Here is a 22,253-nt window from a genome sequence, read left to right as displayed (position 1 = left end):
GAACTACTTTTCTGTTATTGCAAGGAAATAAAACTCCTTACCTTTATTTCGGACTTGTTGATTTGCATGTGGGTCAGAAGGTTAAAGCCCATCATGGCACAGAGGTCCAATTTCAAGGCGTTAAAGTCAAATTTATTTATTGTCATATTTCATATTTTTATAATAACTGAAGGTAACATAGTTACATGATTGTGCTATAAAATCAAACTATGTGACTTCACAATATGCAATACTGCTACTTCAAGAAATTCTTTTATCAATGTTTTCTGCCACAACCTGCTCTTTAAAGACATTTTTGATCTTGATGTGGCCTGAAATGACAGAGTTTGACACCTCTGCTGTACCGTATTTTTATTTTATTCTTTATTCTGCTTTCATATATTTTAATGTAAACCTGCATGCTTTGACTTGCTTTCTATTTCTGTTTAATATGACACGTATAGGCCACAGTTCATTGCACCTGCACAGGCAAGCATCTCTTTGACCGCGGGTCAATGAGTGACCGGAGCTGAGCAGGAATTTGTGTGCAAAGATTGACTAGCCTCATAAAACCAGAGCCATCCATAATCACCCTGGCAGTTTCCATACCGGCCGTCCGTCACTCTGCGCCTGCGATTATCCTGCCGGCGCGCTCAGCCACACCGTTCCCTGACGCAAACCATCATTCAAATTATTTTTAGCGTTAAAGTCCAGGCGGAGGAATTGGTAATCCAAGGAGTGACATCTGGCCTTCAGGGCTTATGTGATTAGCAGAGAGCCTTGACCCTAATAGCCCTGCGGACGTTCTTCACTGCTCCTCTGGAGGAGTCAGACGGCGCTGCGCAGACGTGTCGATTTCACGGGAAGAACCGACAGAAAGCAGGAAGAAGAAGGTTTAATTTAAACGCCGTCATTTCTAAAGCACCTTCAGTCCTGATGACCACAAACGACTGGAGTCAAACTGCAAAAACACAAAATCTTTTCAAATATTCTGGTGCAAATATCTTAGTAAATTTGATTCAGATTCACTTTATTTTGGTAAATAAATTCTATATTTTAGGGCTCTTAAAACTCACCAAAAAGCAGATAATTTGAGTTCATCGTTGAATTAATTCCACATTTTTACACCAATAACAGAAACACATCTAGACTTTACTTTACTCTTTATCATGTTCAAATATTAACAAACCTCATGAATTATATTTACTCTGTCTTAACTTTAATAGTTTCTTAATATCAGAAAGATTCTTTCAAAGCTTTGAAAGCATTATTTCTAGTATTTTTGTCACTAAATTTTAAATTATTACTTTGAATAAAACGTTTATCAGTTGGTTCATGAGATCCTTTTTTTGAAACTTATGTTTTATTTTCATTTCCTCATATTTCTGAGCAAGATGACAAACAGGACATAACCAAGAAGCCTTTTACATTTATTAAATATTTAATTTTCAGTAATATTCCTATGGTTTTTGTTATTTTATTTCTAATATATTCAATATGAGGCGTCCAATTATTGCGGTCTAAACATTTTCTTTGATAAAATCTATGAGAAATATAAACTTTCAAGTAACTTTTGAGCAACATACAGGAGCTTGTTTTAAATTAATGCTTTAGTATTGATTTTAAAAAGTACTAGTTCCACTGGTAGATTTGTTTTTACTTATAACAAGACTTTTTTCACACGTTGTAAGTGGAACTAGAACTTTTTCATCAATATTAAAGAATTATTGACTTAAGCAAACTCCTACAACTTGCTGGAAAGTTACCTGTAAGTTAGTTTTGCACCAGGAAAATACTTGGTGCAAATGTTTTTTTGCAGTGTGGGCCAAACTATAAATAAAAAATTCAAAATGCAGGAAGAAGAGAGGTCAGCAGTGGCAAAATAAAACAATTGAATCAAAGTGTAGAGGAGGGCAGCAGCTTCCTGCTCAATTAATCATCATCAACAGTGAAAGGCTGAAAATGACCTCCTCTGGCGGCACAATGGAGCCCAACTAACACAACTGTTGTCCTATTTTGGAAGAACTATGGCTGTTTAATTATTTTTGAAAACAAAAACAGGTTCCCAGCAGCTAATTTCACCTCCAGAAAACAGAGTTTGAAGGCTATTTACTTGATTATTGTGGGAACAGGGGAGAAACTCTTCAGCTCTCCATGTTGAAGCCTTGGATAATCGTTTTTGTGTTGTAATAATCATTTCTGTGTTACAAAGGAGTGTTTGCAGAAAACAGAGTGAGATAAAGGAAGGGACTATTTTGGGCAGCTGTTTGCTTGGAGAAGCTTTTGCTTATTCTGAGGCAACTCGTTCCCAGGAGTTCAGCCTCACTGCTCGCTTCTGCTTTTGTTTTGTTGTTTTCAGGATCTCTTGCTTGTGCAGGAGTTCAGTGGCCCTTCTTCTTGTTTTTATAGTTTCTTTCTCCACCTCCTCTTAAGTGAGTAATTGTGTACCAATAATTGCCTCTGCAGGGTTGGGGAGGATCAGGAAAACACGATTCCTTCAAAGCCGCATTTGTCAAACCTGTTTTTTCTGGTTTTATTTTGTGTCGCTGAGCTTCAGTGGAATGTCCAATGAAAAGCTGCTCTTGTAGTTTTCACACGTCTGCAGATGGGAATAAAGGGGAAAAGGCATTTCCTCTGCATGACCCGGTGGTTTGCATGAGCAATATGTAATCTAAATCTGCTTAAAGCAGCTGAGCCATCTGAAGAACTTCCTGACTCAATATTGTGTTATTTCACTTACAAATACCAGTATTATATGAATCTTAGCAAGAGTTTCTTGTTAAGGTGTTGAAAAAATGCAAACTTTTTGTATTTTACTGAAGTAAAGCAAAATGGTGAAGCATAAGGGAAATAATGCAAGGTTTGGTTTTGTACAAAAATCTGAAAAGTGTGGCAGGTGAAAACAGAAATGCTTGCCACACTATTAAGATTGTTTGCTAATAATTTGGTAAAAGTAATTTATCTGCTCTTTGTGTTGATAAATTTACATTTAAAAGGGATTTAAATACTTCGAGTGTCACGTATTTTTTATGACTTTGGTGCTTTGACAGATTCAGTTAAATGCATAAATATTTATATACATCAAGTTTATTTGTTTAGCACATTTCAGCAACAAGGCAGCTTAAAATGCTTTACATCATAAAAACACTAGAAAACAAACAACAAAACTGAGAAACCAGAGAAAACATTACATTTTGTTGAGTGTCATCATCAAAATCATCAACACACATCATATATGTTGGTCAGTGTTTAATAGATTATCATTCAAAAGCAACTCTAAAGAGGTGGGTTCTTTATTCAAAGATACTCAGTTTTTCAGTTTTCTGGAAGTTTGTTCCAGATTTATGGTGCATAGAAGCTGAATTCTGCTTCTATCGTATAAAGTTATGCTTTCCAATGTAAGAATTTGGTGCATGTATTTTGACGTAAGAGTATATTAAAAAACAGTAAAGTGAGGTGGAAGTTAAAAGAAGATTTCTTTTTTATTTTGTTGTTTTATTGATTTGTTTGAAATAAGTGAATATTTCTGTTTCAGTGACCTGCTCCGACCTCAAGCTGTTTTTATTTAAAGCTCTTAGCTGCTGCTCCTGTTTCAGATTCCTAACTTCTACCCTTTTTTTCTTCTTTCCCCTCTTTCTGCAGGTATGGCCTCGCAAGTGCAAGTGTTCTCCCCTCACACTCTCCAGTCAAGTGCCTTCTTTAGCGTAAAGAAACTGAAGGTGGAGCAGAGCTGTAACTGGGATATGACAGGGTACGGCACGCATAGCAAAGTCTACAACAGCAGCAAGAACGTGTCGGCCACTGGCGGCGCTCCTCTAGGCCTCAGCGGCTCTGCCCTGCCCTACGAGCAGACCCTGATCTTCCCGGCCAGCGCCGGCCACATTGTGGTCGCCTCGGCCAGCAGCACCTCGGGGGCCGTCGGCTCTCTGCTGGGCAGCAGCGGTGGAGACAGCGGCGGCGGTAGCGTCAGCGGAGGCGGCGGCGGAGTCCACAACCTGACGCGGCGCAGCACGGTGAGCCTCCTGGACACCTACCAGCGATGCGGGCTTAAGCGCAAGAGTGAAGAGCTCGACAACAACAGCAGCGTGCAGATCATTGAGGAGCACGGCCCACCCATGATCCAGAACGGCGGAACCAGCGGAGCCACGGCGGCCACTGCGGCCACCGCCACCTCCACGGCGACGTCCAAGAACAGCGGCTCCAACAACGAGGGCGACTACCAGCTGGTGCAGCACGAGGTGCTCTGCTCCATGACCAACACCTACGAAGTCTTGGAGTTCTTGGGGAGGGGAACCTTCGGCCAGGTGGTGAAGTGTTGGAAGAGGGGAACCAATGAGATAGTGGCCATCAAGATCCTAAAAAACCACCCATCGTACGCGCGGCAGGGTCAGATCGAGGTCAGCATCCTGGCGCGCCTCAGCACAGAGAGCGCAGACGACTACAACTTTGTGAGAGCCTACGAGTGCTTCCAGCACAAGAACCACACGTGCCTGGTGTTTGAGATGTTGGAGCAGAACCTGTATGACTTCCTCAAGCAGAACAAGTTCAGCCCGCTGCCGCTCAAGTACATCAGACCGGTGCTCCAGCAGGTCGCCACGGCGCTGATGAAGCTGAAGAGCCTGGGGCTGATCCACGCCGACCTGAAGCCGGAGAACATCATGCTGGTGGATCCTTCTCGTCAGCCCTACAGGGTCAAAGTCATTGACTTTGGTTCAGCCAGCCACGTGTCCAAAGCGGTGTGCTCCACCTACCTGCAGAGCAGATACTACAGGTAAGAGCCTCGGAGACCTGCTCTGAGATACGCTGCCTCGCAAAGGTATTCATGATACTTCAGCTTTCTCAGCCTTTGTCACACAGGTATTTGTATTTTATTGGGCTTTTACATTATAGAGCAACACAAAGTATTCAGACAAACTATTCTGCTTTACTCTGATGCTCAGTGGGTCTGATTTCAGTCAGAATGAATAAAATCTGTCTTATTAATGCTCAGCTAAAAAGTTAGCTATGCTAACTAAAGCAGTATACCAACATATTAATAAATAATATGCTGTTACTTAGTGGAAGCTAACGCTAAGGCACTAGCTATAGCCATTTTGGCACGTGTTAAACAAACTTCAAAATAAGAGCATGAATATAAATATAAATGCCTTACTACTTGATGGATTAGTTCTTAGCAATCTATAATCAAACCTTCTACACAGATTTCCAATGTAATCAACTGAATGTTTAAAAAACAGCCAAGCATATGAGTGCTTTAAAATGTATTCGTAAAAATGTATTTAGAGGAATGTAAGCGTTCAAAAAGCTTTCAAAGTTAGCAAAAATGCTGAAGCGCTTAGCGAAAAATTAGCTCCGCTGTTAGCGCGTTAGCCCGTGGCTGATTATCAAAGTAAACGCAGCTAATCTATGAAGGCCTCTTCGGTCAAGCACTTTAAAAATCTGAGTTGTCTGAACATTGATGAATTATTGAGAACCATAATAATCCATGTCTGTACTCAAGAAGATGCTCTACTCAGATTGGAGTAAAATTCTGCAAAGTGTGTAAGTCCTGACATTGGGTGGAGTTTCACCTTCTAGCAGGATGGTTACAACGGCCTAGTCAAAGAAAAATCCTGAAAAATCATCAGTTGTGCAAAACAGGTGGCATGTACCTTCAGATAAAGGTGAATATTAATATACGGCATGCCACACTTTTCAGATATTCTTTCTCTTTTTCCAAAATATGCATTACTTTGTTTCCAAGTTGTTGAAAAGGTCCAGAGGGTGTGAAAACAATGAAGTTTTAAATCTATCTGGAGAAGATGCAGAAAAGAACAATTGTTAGTTTATTTCTTCCTCATGGTTGCGTGTATATTGTCTTTTGTTTAATGGGAATGTTTTCATTGTTGGGCTGATTAATAACCATCTCGATTCGCTGCTGCTGCTTAAATCGTCTCTGCATTCCAGCTTTGTGTTTTCCTCATATTTACTGCGTTTGTTAAACCCTTATTTAATCCTGAGCAGGCCAGTAAAACTCAAAGGCTTGTAAAGTGGCCAGCTGCTTATTGTGTTTAATGAGGTAAAACAAGCATGTTTTGGTGCTACTTTGATGATTATGGAGGTCCTGCTCAGCTTTCTCACGTCTCGCTCAGCCTCTCGTAAAGATGCTGCAGACCACAGGGAATTTATGAAGCGGTGACTTTGTTTGGTTGCAGAGAGAAGTTTGTGTTAAAAACGGGCTTCCTGTTTGCAGTAGAGGAGAATTGAAAGGATCCCAGACAAACTCCTTCATAGAAGAAGAAGGAGAAGAGGAAGAAAAAGAAGAAGAAGAGCGCTAATACGCATATATTCGCCCTCCTGCCTTTAGATACTCGGCCCCCATCGCAGAGGAGCTCCCGTTTCCCCAGGGATAGAGTTGAGGGGTCAGGCCGAGTTCTCCCGTTATATGTGTTTGTAATCCACACCAGCGGGTCGGCACCAGAACCAGATGACGCTCTGGGAAGACTCGGCATTCCTCTCCCAATCCATGTTTCTACCTACAGAAAAACTTTGTTTCGGTTTGAGCAAAGCCAGAGTTAAGATAGTAGATAGTTTGGGGCTCAGGTGTGGTTCTGGCTTTGATGGAAGACCAGGTGTGTGTGAGCTGTTGCATGACACACACACACACATGCAGGCACACGCACGCACACACACACACACACACACACACACACACACACACACAACTGCCAGGTGTTGCTCTTCAGCTCGGCTTTGTGCTTCTTTCTGCTGGAAGAGTCTCTGTGAAGAACCGTTTGGTTGTTTCGGATGTTCATGAGTCACTTTGATGTCCTCAAAAGCAGGGTTGTCCAAATTGTGGCTCGGGGGCCATTTGCGGGCCATTAGACTGATTTTGTGTGGCCTTCTAATGATGTTTAAAGCTTTTCCAAATAAATCCTGCTTCTATTGCTGATAATAAACTAACCTTTTTCAATTTTCTTCTTTAGAGCCTGAAATATATGAGTAAAGTGGTTTCCTTTCTTTCAATAAGGAACTTTTGGAGCTGCAGTGATTTTCATCTTCTTTTTCCACTAAAAATGTTCTTTGTTTAAATAAAATATTTCTTGATCAGTTTATTGTTGAACAAAAAAAAAAATCTTAAAAAAATGTAACATGGCTACATATGAGATCAAAGGTTGTAGTCAAACTGTAATTAGTTAAACTGAAATTCTGCTACGAACTGAAAAAGTGATGTGTGTATATTTGCTCTGGAGGTCTGTCAGGTGTTGGTGGATTATAATGTTTGCTTTTTCACCTCCATCATTTATCCTTTCCTTCCCTTCTCCTCTTTCTGAAGCTAAAACCATCCTCCATGCAGGTGGTTCTCAACATGTTTCTGACAGTTATCACCTCCATAAACCTGCAGTTCTCACAGTATCGTAACATTTAGTAGAGATGTGTGTAAAACCAGCACAAAAATGTAAACCATACATGATTTCTTTCTTTCTATTTAAATCATGGATGAGTTTCTCTAGATCTTGTTGGGACATTAGTCCTTTAATTCTGGAAATGTTCTTCAGTTGATGGAAGGCTGACTTTGTAACTGTCTTTATGTGACTCTGAATCTTCAGGCCTGATAGTTTCCAGCTGTAGGAACTGAAGTTTGTGCTGCTGATTCTTGATCGTTGCTCTTCAGTATCAACTTCAGTTTAGTTTTTGTTCTGGCGCCTCCACATGCTGATTTACTCAAAGCATCTTCTGTCTTTGATGGTTCAGGGTTACCTGGTGACATCTTACTGGTAACTAATCGTATTACTTGAACTGAGTTAGCAGTGGATATTAAATGAAAGGAGTCCCAGCGTTGAACCCTGAGGTACCTCGCATGTGACTTCTGTCTGCTCCTGTAAAAAATTACCTGTTGACACAAAGACATTTGGACCAGTAATAAATTAGGAACTTGTCCTTATTTGCTTTGGAACTGGAGTTGGTTTGTTTTGAAAGCAATAAAAGAAAGAATAAAAACCCTCTTTAGTAATTCCACCTCGTTATTTTTTGAAGGATGTAATTTAGTTATGACTCCATTCTTACCCAGGAAGTAAAAAATGTAAATATTTGAAATAGGAATGATTGACAATGATTGCCTTTGATATAAAGTAGTTCTCTGGATTTGCTGTTGTTGGCAGATGTTAGTTTTTGTTTTTGTTGAGTCAATATGTTGGAATTTATCTTGAAAGTAATAATTCATACCACTAAATGCAACCAGTTTGGGAATCATGACTTCATGGATTTGTTTTACATGCAATATTTTCTCTTATAATTAAGAGAGTAATTTGAGCAAATATACTCTGAACATTAAAAACTGACATTTTAAAAACTCAAAGCAATTCTCCTTTAGTTCAGTCAGTCGTTGCCTTTCATTTTAATGACCAATTTTCACAAAGATAACATAGACTCACAGATTGAAACAATTCCCACAAGCAGTTTAATCAATTAACTAATCCAAACGAACTTAAATGAACTGAGTGTTTACATAAGCTATTATTTAATTTAGCTGAAATAGATTTAGAAGTTCAAAGAACAACCCAAAGGAGTTAAATCAATGATCTAATCTGAGCCTAATAAACTAACACAGACGCTTTTATACAGGATGAGATAAACGGATGTTACTAGAACAAATTAAGCCTCAAATTCAATGATGTTAATATTTAATTTTAACAAACCTGGTATGAGATTCTCATGGTATAATCTTTATGTAAACATACCAGTTTGTTTTAAGCTTTTTATGCCATTATATGTGCGATTATCTGAACAGAAAGGCACCAATTATTCCTTCTGCTGCTATTGATTAAAACGGTTAATCAATAGCAGGTGTTTTCAAATTTATTATCCAGATTTTCATGCATAGACCTAAGCAAACCTCCAGAAGTAAATATCTGCTAAATTTAGTTGTAGTTTAGTTGTGCTTGGTGCAGAATCCTCCTGATGTTCTTCTCTCAATAGACGAGCACAAAAATACGAGGCTTAGCTGTTCAGTTTGTGCGTAATCAGCCTGGAGTCGGTTGCTTCACTTCCCAACTGCAGTTTTACAGCAAAGCGACCCAAAACCGAGCGACGGGTGGCGCCGGTTTGGTTCGCAAACCGTGATCCGCCGTGATTTTTAACAGCACTGAACAAACAAACAAACAAGCAAACAAACAAACAAACAAACAAACAAACAAACCGGTTTATCATGAAGAAAAATGTCAGTTTTTCTGCTCCGTGGCAGTCATGACCTCTGCTGTGTGTTTGTCACTTTATTTTATTTATTTGTAGTTGGCAACAGGACTGTGCAGCGTCCTGTTTCAGGCAGCTGACAGACAGTGAGCAGCAAGAGTATCAAGTTCTGTTCCTCTTTAAACCATAGTGGGGAACATTTTAATCGTTTTGAAGCCGAAACTATTTAAAATCACAAGATGAAACAGAAGCACCTTCAGGTCAGGATTGAACTTATTAATCGGATCAATCGTGATTTATTGATTATTGAAATAATTGTCAAGTAAGTTAGTAAATATATTTGAATATATGGACACAAAAAAAGACCATCTGCTGAAAAAAACATCTTTATTGCAGTAATTAAACAAAAATTTTACAAAATACATATACATCTTGCAGTTAAAATCGCCTTTGCCTGTAAATTAGTTTTATCTTTTCTCAGTTCAGATTCAATAACAGAATGCTGCATTATCACGCTTTAGGAAATAAAATATGTATTTTATTATTTCAAAAATAATTTTACTACTTATTCATATTTGTCTTTTATTGCGTTTCTAATATGTTATAAAAATGCTTAAGTGGTCAGATGAGAAATCTGATTAATCAGATTTGTTATCTATAGAACAACCGATTAGGAACATAATCTGTCCTTGTTTAGGTGTCGCCTGTCGTTGCTTCAAGTCAACAAGCAGGTTATAAAACAGTCCTGTTTGTTTTCTGTGGGAGTGACGAGTGGAAGAGGCCGGAAAGATCATCCCTTCATTTCCTCTTGGCAACAGGAGGCAGGAAAGAAAGATTTACCCATCAGCCACCAGAACCCCGACCGGGGGGACCTGGCGACCCTGGGTTTGATGCTCCAATGGGGGGCGGGGATGGGTGTTGTCGGGTCCCAGCGCTCCGTAATGAACGATTTCTTCCAGAGAAATGCACTGGTGGTGGACGAGTACCATGGGTGTGTTAGTGGGCAGAGTTCACAGCGAGTTCAGAAGCTTAAAGGATAACATCCCTCCATCTTTAGTGATCACAGATGAGAAGATAGCAGCGATGCTCACCAACAGGGTGGAGACTCCACCCAGGTGTGCTTATTATCCTCTATGTTCACCACAGTCACATCCTCGCTCTGTATTGATTCCTGTTGAATGACTTTTTGTTTATCTTGTTATGAACAATGACTGTTTTTTTGTTTAATGAGGTGAACCGACTGGGAAGATTAATGGCGGTAGCTGTTTGCTTTTTGGATGTCCCAGATATTGTTTGCTGTTGACATTATATGTCCTGTAACAGCCTTGCAAATGAGTTATGGATTTTTCACAAGGTTGACTCATGCAAATAAAAAAAAAAGCAGCGCTGAAGGTAAACAGCGGTTTAGGGTCCAGCTCTGTTCAGGGTCGTCGGTTTCTGCCTGTTGGACTCTGGATTCCTCTGCTTTTCAACACAGTTTTCATAAAACATCCACATGTTCTGTTCTGTTTATGTCCTGATTACATCAGCATTTGACCTAACCTTAATCTGCCTTCTATCTCCTCCTGATGCTCCTCTTCTTCCTTCCTTGGGGCTAATTATGTAACAGGTAAGCTTCCAGCTCAGGCTATCCATGTGGCAGATAAAGAAATTATTGTCCTGTCCCAGATGGACATTTTTGTCCTATTTATCTCCTCTGGCTGAGGCCATGAGATTTGTGGAATGCAGAAAGATGTTGTTAAAGTTTGTGTGAGGTTTCCTCAGGTCGTCCAGCTGAGAGCAGGCCTTGTGGCGGCAGCTGGCACTGACACGGACATGCATTGTGCAGAGAGATGACAGTATTGAAGGAAAAAAACACGTAACACTCTGTATTTGCTGAAGATTTATTGCTGTCATTGTGTAAAAAAAATGTATTTTGACTTTGACTGTTCCTCTATGCAGCATTTCTAGATCTTTCAGCGGCCGGGTTCTTATCTGATGCTCTCCTCTTCAGCTCTTTTTTTCAGTTTTACTTTATCCTAAAGCATTGATAATGTTTCCTATTTTATTCTAACTAGAAATCAAGCTCATAAGATAAATGGGGACATAATAAAAAAAAATCTGTCTAAAGTTCTGACAATCTGTGCTGTAGATTTAATAATCATTCTATATGTGCTAAAAAATACCCAAGAACTCGAAGAAAAGTGTCAAGACTCGAGTCTTTTTAGGAACCCTGTTTTATAGACATCATAAACTTAATTGCGTATGAATCGTAATTTATATAGATAGTTTTATGGTTTCAAATATTTTTCCTTTAGAAGTTGTTGTTGTGATGAAAATGAGTCAGCAGCTTCTGAAAGAGAGGGATGAGATCCCTGGAGTCACAAATAATCGTGAGTGGTCGAGTTATTCTCATAATCAGTAAAAGGTGACATCTGAGGCAAAGAAAAGCCACAAAAGTCCATAAACTCTGGACTTTATGACTTTTATGATGGTGATAAAAGCAGGAGACTGAATATCCTGCATGTAGATGCGCGTCCAGCTGGATGGGGTCTGTTTGGGCTGCGTGAGTGTAAGATGAGTCTCTGCTCCACCTGTCTGGATATCTCGCTATCTGTTGTTAGCGTCACCCAACCAGACAGACAGGACAGGCGTTCCAGCACATTTACCCGGACTCCGACAAACATCAAGGGGTGTTTTAGCGAACCAGGTTGCTATTAGTTACTGTTCTATGAAGCGTGCGTTAGAGTGTGTGTGTGTGTGTGTGTGTGTGTGTGTGTGTGTGTGTGTGTGTGTGTGTGTGTGTGTGTGTGCGTGTGTGTGTGTGTGCCAAGGAGGGGGAGAAAGGTAGGAGAACAGCGGGATCAAGTTGCTAAAGAGGAGGAATGATTTCTCGAGAAGGACTGAGAGACAGGTTGGCTTATCTGCAGCGGCGCCGCTAATAGCGCAGGTGTTGTTTATTAGAAGATTCTCATGATTGAACGGTGGGGAAGAAAAAAGGGGGATGAAATGAGAGCAGAGAGAGGGCGGGAGGTGTGGATGTGCAGATGGGTTTTTGTTTTGCATTCCTTACCTCTACCTGGAACAAGACACTTTCATCCCCAAGCAGTGGCAGATAATTCCTAACCCAGATGAGCTTTCATTAGTTTCAGCCTGACAGGAACGCTGTTAGTTTTTCTGCTGACTTTCACCTTGTTTAATAATCACTTTTTTATAAATTTGCAGCTTGTGACCGCTGAGGTCCGGGGCCGTCTGGCTGCTGCTTACAGTAGATGCTAAGGCCATAGATCGCTATCAGGGAGCAGCAAATAAGAGGCAGACCCCTGAAACGATAATTATCGCTCTGTGTATTCACTGTTACGCTCTTTATGGCAGTTATAATACCTTAGTATGCATGACAGAATCCTAATAACCTGCTTCTCATTTATGATTTGCCTCTGGGCAGCTCTTCCATGTGTCTCCACAGAGCAGGCAGCAAGCAGCAGGCATGTAGCAGCAAAGCTAATTAACTACCGCTAGTCAAGCATATGCATCAGGACATATATAACTCTGCTGCACACATTTGTTCTGAATGAAAATGATTGAATTATTTAAGATGGATGTGAACTTTGCCATGCAGGAGACAGATAGACCCATCGCTGCACCCTGACAGGCTGCACAGGTGTGCACGCCGCTAGCGCTCAGACAAGAGGTTCAACGCACTGTTTTATTCTGGATGCTGGTCTTTGTTCTCCGTCACAGTTCAATTTCCATACATTAGGCAGGATATGAGGCTGGGGGAAATGAAGCCGCCTCGATAAAACGCAGCACGCTGCCCACTCAGACTCACTAAGGCTGCTATCTCTTCGCTCTCTATTGATCGGCTTAGTTGAAACTGGATTTTTTTCTTTCTCACCTAAGCTTTTGGTGGTGTGTTTAGGAAATGACGGCAGAAGACAGTAGTGACTTATCTGCCTGGACTTCCTACATAATGCTGCTTGGTAGGTCAGTGAAATGCAGCTAAGTCAGAAACTCATTAGTAGAACATGTGATTTGTAGCTGAAGTATTCAAAACTCTTGAACTGTAGCAGAACAGCGCAGGAAAATTATTCTTGATTTTCAGCATTTTTCACAAAAAAAAACAACAATTTAAAAACAACTCCAAACTAATCAAGTCTGACCAGACTTCCTGTCCCGTCTGAAAACCTCACCTGACAAAAAACGCCTTCTTTCATCCCTACATTAATTATTAGCAAACTTTAAACTGATCTTCTTCTTACCAATGTTCCATAAAGGCCAGGTCTGTAAACAGATTCTAATTCTAACCAATTACTTTCCCTCCAAAAAATATTAATAATCAGAATGGAAACTATCAATATTATTAGCATTTTAGCATGGGATTAATTGATTTATTTCTTATTCTGACTGGCTGTGATCTACCTATGTTAAAGGGGAACTATTATACAAAATGAACAGTTTGCACGTTTTTATACTTTCATTTGAGTTTCTACTGCTTCTAAAAACAGTCCAAACAAAAGTTAATGTTTTTTAGTGTCTGGAAAATGAGTAATTTCAAAACCTTCCGATTGTCAAGTCATATTCAGTGGGCACTGCACCGTTACCTAGCAACCCAAGCTGAGCTCCAGCACGTTTGGTCAGCTGGCTTTACCTGTATGTGCTGTACAATGGCTGCTGGAAAAGACAAGTTTTGTTAATTTACCATCTAGAAACTACTTGCTGCATTTTTGTTGGTTGTGCAGGAGGCTCCACTTCTGCTTTTCAAAGATGTATGGTTGTATAGTCATTACAGTCATTTTCATGTGTGAATGTTAACGACCAAGCAACAAGACACATTAAAACAGCTGTAAATAGGCAGAACTGACTGAAATCTCATTATCTGTGAATGACTTTGTTAAAAAATGTAACAAACATGTTTTGTGTTGCCCATAATTCTATCCTAACCTGTTCAAGGAGGCATAATAGGTCACCTTTAAACTTTGAGTTCATGTTTGGAATGTGACAAAGAAAGTTAAAAGGGTGTGAATAATTTTACATTGGACTGTATATTAATTTTATCCATTGAACAGCATGTTTAGCTTATTTATGTAGGATTCAGGCATCGACTGGTTGGCAGGGTGATGGCTGACTGGCACAGGTGCCCCTGGGTCTAAATAAATCATGAGGCTGCCTGCTGATCGCCTACCTCCATCATTCCTGCATGCCCCGCCGTCCCTCCACAGGGAGCTCCAGAGAGGGGGCAGCCCCCACCGAAACGCCTCACCTTCCCTCCAACCCCCTCATCACCTCCTCCATCCAACTCACATGAATATTTAAAACCTAACACCAAGATGGAAAATATGCCGCCAGGCCTATAAAGACCTGGTGCAAAAAGATTCATTTTGGGACCTTGAGTTTCTTAATTTATTGCAGGTCAGACAATTAAATTTAAAGCAGTTTAATTACAGGGAGAGCGGCGTTATGTGGACAGTCACAAACTGTTGACAACAGTCAGACAGAGGGCAGGGGGAGAAACTGAGAGAGTGTGATCTGCTGAGGCCCGGCAGGGAGCTGCAGTTTGCAAAACCATGGCTCTGTGTATGTGTGTGTGTGTCCATGTGTGTGTTTGGACCTTGTGCCACTGTGACAGAGGATGCCTGGTGTGCACAGACCCATGCAAGCTCCCATGAAGTCTTCAACAGAACAAAACAGTTTGTTTTCTCAGTTGCAGGAATTTGCTAACGTGCAAATACGTCTGGTAAATAGTTTGGCTAATTCTGCGGCAGACAAGCCGGCGGGTCTCTGCTGCTCTGCAGATTCATCCTTCACCTCGCACTAAACCCCCAAACTTCGGCTGTTCAGACTCAACCTCAGTCTGATCTGACCGAGGCGCAGTTTTTCCTAGCATCCCTCCCAAACAAATGGTTGTCATGGAGATGGTATTTGGTTCCTCGTCCAGCCAGTCGTCACGGTTCCTGTTTAAAATCCTGTAGCGTTACAGGTAATCTGTCATCTTGCAGGGATTTAATCTCTTGTGTTCCTTTAAAAATAAATCGCTAGGAAAGGAATGTATTTGCCTTATTTTTCTAAAAAAAAAAAAAATGTTATGAAAATTTAGATTTCTTTGGAGATTATGCTACTCGGGAAAAAAAAAGAAATAAAAAGAGAGAAGAATTTATTTTTATGCAGGCTTTATCAGAGGGGCCAATAAATGTGGCTGGCAGCGTATAGCTCCTATATATGGTGACAGTTGTTGCTCTATAAAAACGTTGCTGTTTTTCAGATGGATGAGTTGAATAAGCTGCTGCTAGCACCACTCATTTAGTCATAAAGCAACAATATCAGTTTATTTTCATTGAGTAAAGAGCAGCAGAGGTCTGAGGTCTTCCTGCATGTAGAAACCGATCTGATGTTAATTTCTGTATTGATCCCAGTACTGGAAAAAAAATCTGGATCTGGTATCAGTGACTTTGTGCCCAATCTATGAGGCACGTTGTGCTTTATTATTTATTTTACATCATATTTATTATTCCTAATTGCACTTTCTGAACCATTTGAAAGAAGGTTTGTTGCAGTTTATTTGTAAATGTTTGACTGAATTAGTCAACTTACTGTTTAAGTCGGTTTTAGTTTCTTTATTACTTATTTCCGGTTGGCTGTCATATCCCTGGTTACACTGACTGAACAAATTAAGGTTGTGGTTTTATAAGTTTGGCCAAGCTTGTGAAGATATTCGTGTATCCCAGTGAGCTGTACTGGTGCAGAGATTTCATGTAAATTTATAATTCACAGGTAATCTGTCATCTTGCAGGGATTGAATCTCTTGTGTTCCTTTAAAAATAAATCACTAGGAAAGGAATATAATTCAAATAAATGTTTAAAGTCACTTCATCTGTTTCTCTGGTATCGGCCGACACTAAACCTCAGATATCTTTATCTATCGGAGTTCCCTGGTTTCTCTCAGGGTACTGCAGCTTCCTCCCACTGTCCAAAAACACAACAGTCGAGTTAATGAGTGTGATGGACTGATGACCTGACCAGGATCAATATTTCCACCTGGAGATATTATGAATTTATTTTGAGGCTGTGTGAGTCATTTAAATGGAAAAGTTAATCAAAGTGTATTCTTCGTAGGGAGTGATGTCGTCAGTTTCCTGAGTGCTGGTGAACTTTTTGCTCTGAAGTCTGGAGAAAAAGCCATTTCCACATAATTTACGTCTGCATCGTCACTCCTTTATCGACTTGCATATGGACGTCTCCGGGGGATTCTGAAAACGAGCCAGAGGAGCTTTTCATAAAAATTGCTTTTTTTTTTCTTTTTGCAACGTGATGGCTTGTTTGTATTCTTTTGAAGCTGAGTGCTTGACATGAAATAGGTCTGAAGAAAATCCTATTTCACCCAAGCTTGATAAATAATTTAAAATGACTAATAGCAGCTTGTGGCGGAACAAGAATGTATCGCTGTGGCGTATCAGATTGCTTGTGGTTTCAGCCTTAGGCTTAATTTGTTTGGAAAAATAATTACTCCTGTATTGGGTCCTGGTTAAATATTAAACGGATTAGCATTAGGAATGTGGGAAGAGCCTTCTCTTGGCAGGACCTTCTCTTCAGACAGACAGACTGGCACATAAAATGTTTACTTTATGTTATTTTTCAAGCTACTACATGGCCACATTTCATTAAAAGTAGCACTGGAAAATAATAAAGTTTCTCTGCGTGGTTAGCCAGTGAGCTTTAAAGCCTAATCCTTGTGTTTTATGAGCAAGGCGCGTCAGATTGTCTGCAGACTTCAGCTGGTTGGTGAGCGCGCAAGATGCAAGGCACCAAAAGAGCAACAGAGACGCAAAAAGAGAGACTGAAACTGAAACAAGGAATGAAAATGAAGGCAGGGGAAGAAAACAGGCGTACATTGATTGATATAAGTGAGAATGTGACAGGCTGATTGGCTGAAAGGATGTGTCCTCGCTTGCTCCATGTTTCTTAAGCAGCGTGATGCTGTTATGGGATCAACTGCTATGCAGCGTATTACAGAGGTTTGAGGGGAAACAGATGATTATAGTGTTAGAACATGGAGGTAAACGCCAGCAGGGCCCCACTCTGAGCAGAGGCTGCAAAACAAATGCTTGGAGTTTGGTAGGAATACGGAAAAACGGCCCACAGTTAACCGGACACAAATTGCAAATTGCAGTCACATCTGGGAGTCAGCATCGTCCATCCATCCGTCCATCTATCAATATCAAATTTAGTTGCATCAATACGTTTTTGTAGTTTGAAGATTCTTCATACTCACTTCTGTCCTATAAGTATTTCAAGTGTTTCATAGCCTGTTTCCATTTGTGTTGTATGTACTTCCTGTTTTCTTCCTGTTGCTGTTTATTTCTTCTTTTGTTCACATTTAGGCTTCTGAGTTATTTTTGTTCTGGGTTGCCATGGTTTTCTAGTATTTCTGTCCTTCTCATTAGATTACTTCAGTTGTAATTCACTCCAAGTGGAAAAAAAGAGTTAATTTGCTACATGTAAAAAAATTAAGTTTGTCAAGCTTACTTTTTAAAAATGTGTTTAACATGACAACATAATAAACATAATATATTTATTTGCATAAACTTAATTTGATCATTTGTAACAAATAAACTATTTTTTTTACTTGTTTTTTATCTCAGTGTGGTAAAAACGTTTCCCTTGTTCTATGTTTTTCTTCGTCCAGAGACTGTTGAAGTTTTAAACAACAACATTTTTCTTGTTTCAACATTAATTGTTAAAATATTTGGAAGCATGGCCAACACAGACTGAATGGCTTTCTTTCTGCTGCCATTCTCAAACCGCAACCTTAAAAAAAGAGCGCAGAAAATCACAACTCCTCCTTCTGTTTGCTGATTGGTTGAAAGTCTGCCAGAGAAATCAAGCTCAATAGAAGAAATCCCAGACAGAGCACTGAGGGGTGAGATGAGAATTGATTGGAAGTGGAAGTCAATAGGTAGGCTATCGGTAACCAGTCCCACCTGGTGATCATGGCCGTAATCACCCTCCTAGCTTACTAGGTTTCCTCAGTCTTTTGTCAGTTCCTCTTCTTATGGCCTTCTGGTCATTCTTCTTTGCTTTCCTGCTGCTTGTTTCCCATTAGCTTAGATGTTGGGGCTTATCTGATGCATTTTATTGTATCTTAACATTAATTAGTTAATTAGTCCGGTTTAAGGACTTCCTGTTCTTTGCTCGCCAACTCCAAAAAGAAGAATTTCTCTTTCTTGTAATCCAGGAACAACTAAAGAAGCTGTTTTTAAGCCAGCTGACTGTCAGTTTGCAGCAACATGAGGAGATGGACTGTTTTTATGGTTAAGCTTTGGAGTATTAAGGATAAATTATATACTTTAAGTTGCCATCCACTCATTTCTAGCATCATATTTGTTAAAAATGATAGAATTTATTTAAATTGGTTTGGATTTTAGCAACGATTCAAGGCTGAAGCTTAAAAATCCAACAAATTAAATCTCATTAAACCTTGTAAAAACAACAGAACAGTAATATTTTTTTAAACAAGTGAAGTAAAGCATAGAAAGTAGCTGCCGCCTCTTTGCATTTACATAAAATGTCCTTGCCTCTTTTATTAGAGCAAAACAAGTTTCTGTCTGTTTTGTTTTCATTAATGCGACACATCAACACGCATCACTTCTCAAGCGCTTAAAAAAGAAGCCTCTCTGAGCCGCGGTCGTCATGGAAACCAAGGCTCTTGTTCCAGAAACGGTCCGAGCAGGTCCAACACCTGAACCAGGCGGGGGCTGTTTTGATCTCCGCTCCAGCCCCCACCGGCAGCTGTGCACTTTGGGGACAGGGAGGGCCCTTGAGCCACGCTCTCATCTCTCTGCCATTGTTTGCCCAGGTGGGTCCGGACACCCTGCCGCCCCCCGGCCCTCCCACCACCTCTCTCTTTCACCTTTCCCCCCGCCCCCCTCGGCCCTCTGCGTCTTTGTTCCACTGGGAGCTGTGGTCCAACTGGAGCTCCTGGTTACACAAAGAAACTGAAATTGTATTTTATGTGCAGCCTGTTAGCAGCTGTGCTGCGGCGAACAGGAAGTGAGGATCCCGCTGCCGGCGGACTTCAGGAGGAGCGTCGTCCGACTTTCCATGTTGGGATTGAAGGAGTTAAATACGTAGAATGGAAAAGTTTGAAATCTGAAAAAATATGGAAAAATATTCATCTATTTATCTGATCGTCCATCTAATCATCTATCAATCGTCCATCCATCCGTCCATCAATATCAAATTTTGTTGCATCAATACGTTTTTATTGAAATCAAAGTAAAAGTGGCTGAAATTAACTGAATCCCACATTTTCATATATTTATAGGTGAAAATATGAAAACGATGTGTAATTTTCTTTCACCGTTGAGTTTGTCTGTCTAATAAAATCTCCAAAAGCTGCCAATGAGTTTTGATTTTCGAACTTGGAAAAATCTGGAAAAGTTCAGAGGGAATAAAAGCAGCAATATGTGTTTTTGTGGTGTCATAATTTCTGTACCATACAGAAATTATAGCAGCTCCTTCTGCTCTGTTTCTCTCATTAAAGGGACTCAATCATAAATTGTTCTTATCGTCACTTTTATCGTTATCGGAGTAGAACCACAAAATATTGTAATGAAAGCCAATATCGGCCATTCCTACCTCGGTGTTAAAGTCCCACACCATTTCTCTCATTACTCATCACCATGGCGACTGCTCCACATGACAATCAAAGACGAGGTTTTCAGGTGTGACTTTACCCCCAAAATGAGAACGTATTAAAGCAAAGAGAGCTTTAAGTTTGAGCAGAAGGTCTCGTCTTTCTGCTCCGCTCGCAGAAAAGAGCAGCTGAGACAACAGCAGGGATCTTACATTAGTGACCTTTACCCTTTGTCCCCCTTTTCCCATCTTTTTTTTTTTTAACAACTCTCCATTTGTCTTTATGCTCCACCAATCTGAGGTGTCCCTCTCCCCTTCCCTCCGTCCCGCAGGCAGCTCTGACTGGCATTTCAATCATCACATCTGCAAACCAAAGTCTATCTCAAAGCGTCATCCGTCACAGCTGGCTGTGAGCATAAAGAGCATCGGTCTGTACGCCACGGCTCCATATCCCTGCATGTTTGAGGCGATGCTATGCAGGAGCGTGTTTGAGAACACTCAGCAGGCCCTCGGGCTGCGAGATGCATTTAATTTCAAAGATAAAAAGAGACATATTTTAAGCTCTTTTTGTTGAAAACATAAACACATCAAAAATGGCTTCATGCTTAATGGCAAATGTGTGTCTGTCTTCCCTGCTTGTAGAGGATAAGCAGGTGGTGAGAGGGGAAAACGGGGTCAAACTCGACTGTTCCCTGCTTTGTGTTTGCAAACAGGTGTGAGCGACTCGGAGATATCTGCAGCCACAAGCGCAGCAAACACGCGTGCTGCTGACTGAGTTAGCTCTGCTGCTCTTGAATAAGTCAAAAACAACCGTTGCTGCGGGAGGAGAGAGTTCAACCGACTCCTTGCGCTTGTGTGTGCGCCTCTTTGTGCTCGGCTCCTCTCTTTGAATTGCAAACACACACTGCTGCTTAAATCAATCATAGCTGCTGCAGCACCTGTTCGGCAGAAATGCCAGCATCACTTAAAAAGGCCGCCTGTTTGTTTGTGTCCCTCTGTCTGTTGTGTTCGCCTTTTCTTCACAGGAGCAGGGGAAATGCTGGAGAGTACGTGGCTAAGTGCAGTGAATCATAAACGGTTGGAGGAGTGTATCAGTAGATGGGAGAGGACACCAGCGACCTGTCGCATTTCCCTTCCAGCTGATGCTTATTTTGAGCCTGAAATTTGCTTGTTATCATTTCTTTCTGAATCTTTTTAAAGTTCTTGCTTTTGAAAAACAACGATGGTTTTGAATTCAAATTACAGTGTCTGGCAAAACACCTTACAGTCATCAACGGCAATGAATTTGGATGGGAATTTATGTGAAAAACCAACACAAAACTGTTGCATGTGTTCATGTTTAGATGATTTTGCTATTTCCCCAAAAACCTGCAACTTTTAGCTTGATTTCTGAAAGCAGTTGTTTGGATTAGAGCCAATTTTTCAACATTTAAACTAATTAGTCCAGTTAAATTTTAAAGCCATAACTTATTGAGCTGTTTTGTAAACTTTCAGTTGAATCAAGTTTGACATTTGTGTTGAAGTTTTGGTTATTGACTGTTAAGAGTTCGTCAACTATTCATGCTCTTATTTTGAAGTGGGCGACTTTTTAAGCAGCATTTCTGTTTCATCTAATGTTCTCTTGTTTTTCAAGCAAATGGCAAGTATGCAACAAATAAAGGAATGTTCATTTACAGGGTGTTAATTAAACAAAGACGCATTTATTCTGTACCCAGAATGCATTGCATTACAACTTTAAAATCTGCTGATGCTCTTGTGTTTTCTGACTGGAGCACTACTGTGGTCAGGCAGGCAAAATTAGCCCTGAGTTAGCAAAGCTTAACAACTACAAAACTGAAGCCATGAGTGAAACGTCTGATCCAGAGACACTTCCTGAAGCGGTGATATTCATTATGTGTCATTGACACTTGGTGTAAATTAGTGCTTTAGCATTAGCTTCTGCTAAATGTCCTGCTGTTTGGTGCACAACTAACTTTTTATTTGCTGCTGCAACAAGGCAGGAATGTATTCTATTTTTGTGTGAGTACAACAGTACATGAGGCATGTAACATGCAACATTTCAGATTTTTATTCATGAGTAAAGGCACTTCCACTTCACGATGATCCACTGTTCCATCACGTAAAACCCATTTAAAGTACATTAACTTTTGTAATGTGACAAAATGTAGGAAAGAGACATATTTTAAGCTCCTCTTGTTATTTGCACAAAAAGCCAACTGGAAAAGCGTCTTTGTATCTGTAGCTGCTGATCCAGTCGAACGTTTAAATATCAGGGAGAAACAGTTTGTTGAAACGAGTTGTGCATGTCTCCTGTCCCCAGTTGTTAAGCTGCATGTGAAGGGAGCTATTTGCATTACAAGGCTGCTGTGCAGCAGAATGAAACGCAGGCAGAGCTGTGAGCAAAACGAACACTCTCAGGGTGGCCCTGCGCTAATTGCAACCGCGGTGCATTTACTGATTATAGTTAAGTGGTCCAAAATGGTCCCCTGCTTTTA

General features: G+C 40.4%; 1 protein-coding gene across 2 annotated transcripts in view; it reads left to right on the top strand.

The window, feature by feature from the left end:
* The window catches only part of hipk2 (homeodomain interacting protein kinase 2), a 93,873-nt gene that overhangs the window by 24,197 nt on the left and 47,423 nt on the right, over positions 1–22,253 (top strand). For both annotated transcript variants that reach the window (XM_008436538.2, XM_008436537.2), the window contains exon 2: positions 3,622–4,750. In XM_008436538.2, the coding sequence (XP_008434760.1) occupies positions 3,622–4,750 (1,129 nt within the window). The remainder of the gene's footprint in view (positions 1–3,621; positions 4,751–22,253) is intronic.

Source organism: Poecilia reticulata, linkage group LG19 (genome assembly GCF_000633615.1).
Source record: "Poecilia reticulata strain Guanapo linkage group LG19, Guppy_female_1.0+MT, whole genome shotgun sequence".
Classification (NCBI taxonomy): domain Eukaryota; kingdom Metazoa; phylum Chordata; class Actinopteri; order Cyprinodontiformes; family Poeciliidae; genus Poecilia; species Poecilia reticulata.
This window is presented reverse-complemented; position numbering and strand designations above follow the sequence as displayed.